The sequence below is a fragment of the Cynara cardunculus genome (assembly GCF_001531365.2).
Source record: "Cynara cardunculus var. scolymus isolate 2C chromosome LG 13, CcrdV1, whole genome shotgun sequence".
NCBI classification, from domain to species: domain Eukaryota; kingdom Viridiplantae; phylum Streptophyta; class Magnoliopsida; order Asterales; family Asteraceae; genus Cynara; species Cynara cardunculus.
The window spans coordinates 37,656,175-37,660,224 of NC_037540.1; the positions used below are offsets into that span (position 1 = coordinate 37,656,175).

Consider the following 4,050-nt stretch of genomic DNA (forward strand, 5'->3'; position numbering starts at 1 on the left):
TTTTAAATGGCTGTTTATTATACCCTCATACGATAAAAAGTTAAAAAAAAAAAAGAAAAAAGAAAAGAAAAGGAGGATCAGCTCGATTTGATCAAAGGTTAAGGAAAAAAGGAATTGGGTCGATTATGATCCCTCTTCCGACGACTCCTCCACCGTGCGCAGCGGTGGCACACAGCAGAGGCAGAAAAGAGAGATCGACACTAAAGCCTTTTTCCCTTTTCCCTTTTTCCAACCCTAAAATCTTATTAATTTTAGGTTTATAATAACATCTTCTTCATCTCTCCCAAATATTCATTAGGGGGAATAACGAATTAACGGTACTCCTTTATTTTCTTACCAAAATTTCGGCCAATTGCTTACTTCAATTTTATTCGTTGACCTGGTCAAACTAGGTTTTTTAGATTTTTAGAGTAAATTACAAAAATTGTCCTTGTGGTATTGGAAATTGTGGATATAATCCCTGTAGTTTTGAAATTATAAGGACTGTCGTTTTGTTTTGTATTTTGTTATGGAAATTGTCTCGGTTTTGTTCATTAAGCGTCTTTATGTGTTCGTCATGTGAGGGTAATTTGATTATTTTTGTATTTTTTTTTTGAAAATACCAGTTTTTAGCATACAAGATTGTAAAGTAGATGTACAAGTGTTTAAAATATTTATGAAATCTTAAACTAAACCACGAATCATTGATACCCCTTCTTTTAACCGCTCCCTCGTTTTCAGTGTTGCATCATCTTTGTCATTGTTTTTGTGATCCTCTTGCTCCTTCCTCTAATGCTCTGTTGTTGCTTCAAGTTGATATCAGAGGACTAAAGGATCTCTAGGTCCCGCTTGCTTTGCAGAAATAGAATGGATTTGGAAGGGTTTGTATTTTAAATCCATTCTAATCTCATGTTTGATTTGTTTGATTGTTCGAAATTGAAATACTAGGATTTAATTGAAATACTGCAAACATAGGATTTTGAAATCTTTAAGGAGTGTTTGGGAATTCACGGGATTTCGTAGGATTGTATGAAAATAAGGTTTTAAAAAATGTTGAAACTTTGTTTTGTATTAATCGATTAATAAAAATGTAATTTAATTATTCTTATAATTATTTGTAAATTTTTTATAATTTTTTATTCTAAATCCTATAAACCAAGCACACTAATGATTTCAAATCTATTCAAATCCAAATCCCTTTATAAAATCCAAATCTCTAAAAAACAATATTACAAACCAAACGGACGCAAGTGATTAGATTCTTTTAGTATTCTACATATTTCTATATTAGCTTTACAAAGTTGTAACCTCAATCTTTTTTATATAAATAAAAACATGCAAAATAACTAAAATGTCCCTGGCATGATTAGCATATAGAGGTTGTTTGTTTACCTCTTAATAGTTCCATTAAGAGACAATTTCTGAATCGTTAAGCGATGAATCTTGTTTGGCCAAAAAAAAATCTATCTCTTAATGGTTCTAAAACCTTTTGAATGATTTTGTATCTTTGGTCTCCCTTAACCATTAAGAGCCCCGATTTCATCGTAAACAATTATCAAACAACTATATTTCATTTTTACACTATATCATGAGAGTCTTTTAATCATTCTAACCACTTAATGATTCTACACAAAACCATTCAGAAATGTCAAAGAGCCTCTTACTCTAGATTTTAAATAGATGTAGCAACTCAAAATCGATTGGACACGGTTGGGTTCGTAGATGCTTTTTAGTTTGCTTTTTAAATTTAATAAATAGTTAACATATTAAATATTCTTATAGAATTATATTGTCGAACTAACAGACCATTTTTAACAACAAAATCGCTTCATACAACATTAAAAAGGTCTAAGTATTATAATAGACTGTTAGGCGAAGTATCGTGTGAGAAAAGAAGTTAAGGTAAGAAGCGTAAGAAAAAATCACCATAACTCCCCTTTTCACCGGAATCCAACCTTAGACTGTTATAAATGACTTTTAACCGGTAACCAGTAGCAAAGCAAAAAACCACTTAGATATGCAGGAGACCAAATTTCATACCTCCACATTTACTACATATGACAAAAGCATGGCAGAGATGAAACCTTCAAAACAACAAAGATGGACCCCTAAACCAAGAGCAAATCAAACCAAAAACCACAATCTTAAGAACAAGGTATCATCAGACAATATCGTGACTACAAGGCCACAACCGTTGAAAGATTAGCCAAACACCACACTGCTCATAAAGTTCCTTGCTAAAAACATTCAACTTCAGATACTAATTTGTCACCAAAACTTGTAGAAGCCGAAACAGATTCCAATTGCGGTTTCTCATTAAGGATTCAAACGTTCATAGAAGGTAAACTAAAAATAACTCTGCCAATAAGCACGGGTATTATCAAAATCCCAGATAAAGTAAAGCCTAAGTGCATCTCTTTTAAGCTAACAATGAAAATAAGAACATTTCAAGTCTGTTGAATAAGACAAACCGCAAAAATAACACCTCAAAATCCAAGCTTGGTTCTGCGCCAGTGTCTGCGCTTGGCATTGTACCTGAACAAATTAAACTCATGTCAGCAGAGAGCTAAAAAAAGAAACCAAAAACAATTCCAAGTGTAAAGATAGTTTTGACCTGATTTTGTTACCGGTCCTCATGCGAATCCAATTGGGAATGGGCCTGTTCTGCCTCATCTTCTTAGCAAGCTTCTTCTTGATCATGAACGTCTTGTGTGACGGCTGTAAAATAAACACATTTAAAGCAAGAGATTAACCACCTTTTGAATAATTCCAGATGACTTGCAAATTAGAACAATGTCTATTCCATACAATCTATAAACCACCATAGATATAGACCTTCATTAGTGCAATAAGGCTTTCAAAATGGACATATCAAACCATCAAGATTGATAAATGAAAGTGAATTGAGGTGAGATATGGTAAACCAAAGAACTAAGCATGGTCACCTTATCAAGGTTGAGGATCATGTTCCAAAACCACAAATCAAACCATAAGCACATGAAATTTGATCCAAAGAATTAAGCACGATCACACATATCAGGGATGGGAATCATGTTTCAAAACAAAACACCATTTGCACATGCAATTTGATCCAAAGAACTAAGCATGGTCAGGATATCAGGGGTAAGGATCATGTTTCGAACCACAAATCAACACATGCAGATGTCACGACCGAAAACAAGGTTTCAACAATCTACAATTTTTCATTATCATAACCGAATCTAAAGAATATACAGAAAGTTTATGATCCCAATCACAGCTTTGAAGATCTTATATGAAACAATTTTGTTAACTTGCATCCAATCAAAAGCCATTTAAAAACACCTTCTATATCCTAAAACAAACTCGCTTCGTAGGACAGAATTAGTACAATAACGTAACTCGACTGTGAGCACATGGATTTAGCAATTAATCACTTGAAAACCTAAAAGAACCGATCACGAACTACAAAATTCTCAAAATGCATATCATATTCAGCGATTAATCACTTTTATGAACCATAAAATGGGAATTCTCAAAGCCAAACAGCCTTTTGACTGATTCTAAGAGAAGAAATACATTTAGGGTTTGTAATTCGTAGGAAAAAATCCAACATTTGAACAAATTGAACAGAGATAGATTACCATGGCGGACTTGTTCCTTCTCTGGAGCTCGGACGGCAAAAGACGATCACGCCTTGCCTTGGCTTGGCTATGGGTTTATGCTGCTAGGGTTGGGCTGGCTTGGCTTGTCCTTTATATAGTAGCTGCTTGCTGAGCTTCATATAACTGGGCCAGGCTTTAAGCCCAGTTAAATTAACTGTTTTATAGGCTCAAATTTAGGGCTCACTCTGGAGTCTGTTTGGACTAGTTGTCTACCCGTACAATGCAGCGAGATGTAAAAACTCATTAAGATTATTCAATTTTTAGATATCAAATTTATTAAAGTTGTAACAAAGCCTACTACATTTGTATTTAATTAGATTCAAATATATATCCATCCAAAATGACAGTCTTAGTAGGTTTACAATTATTCATATACCCTTAATCACAACCCAAATGACTGAAACGGTGGAGCAAGATACTCGACCCG

The 4,050-nt window shown here is 33.9% G+C and overlaps 1 protein-coding gene across 1 annotated transcript; it reads right to left on the bottom strand.

Moving 5' to 3' along the window:
* Positions 1-2,262: 2,262 nt before the first annotated feature.
* Positions 2,263-3,687, bottom strand: LOC112524113 (60S ribosomal protein L39-2). The gene is made up of 3 exons (XM_025133768.1): positions 3,603-3,687; positions 2,594-2,697; positions 2,263-2,514 (listed from the first exon to the last, which is right to left on the bottom strand). The coding sequence occupies exons 1-3, from the start codon at positions 3,603-3,605 to the stop codon at positions 2,466-2,468; spliced, it is 156 nt and encodes a 51-aa protein (XP_024989536.1). The 5' UTR covers positions 3,606-3,687; the 3' UTR covers positions 2,263-2,465.
* Between the last annotated feature and the right edge of the window lie 363 nt (positions 3,688-4,050).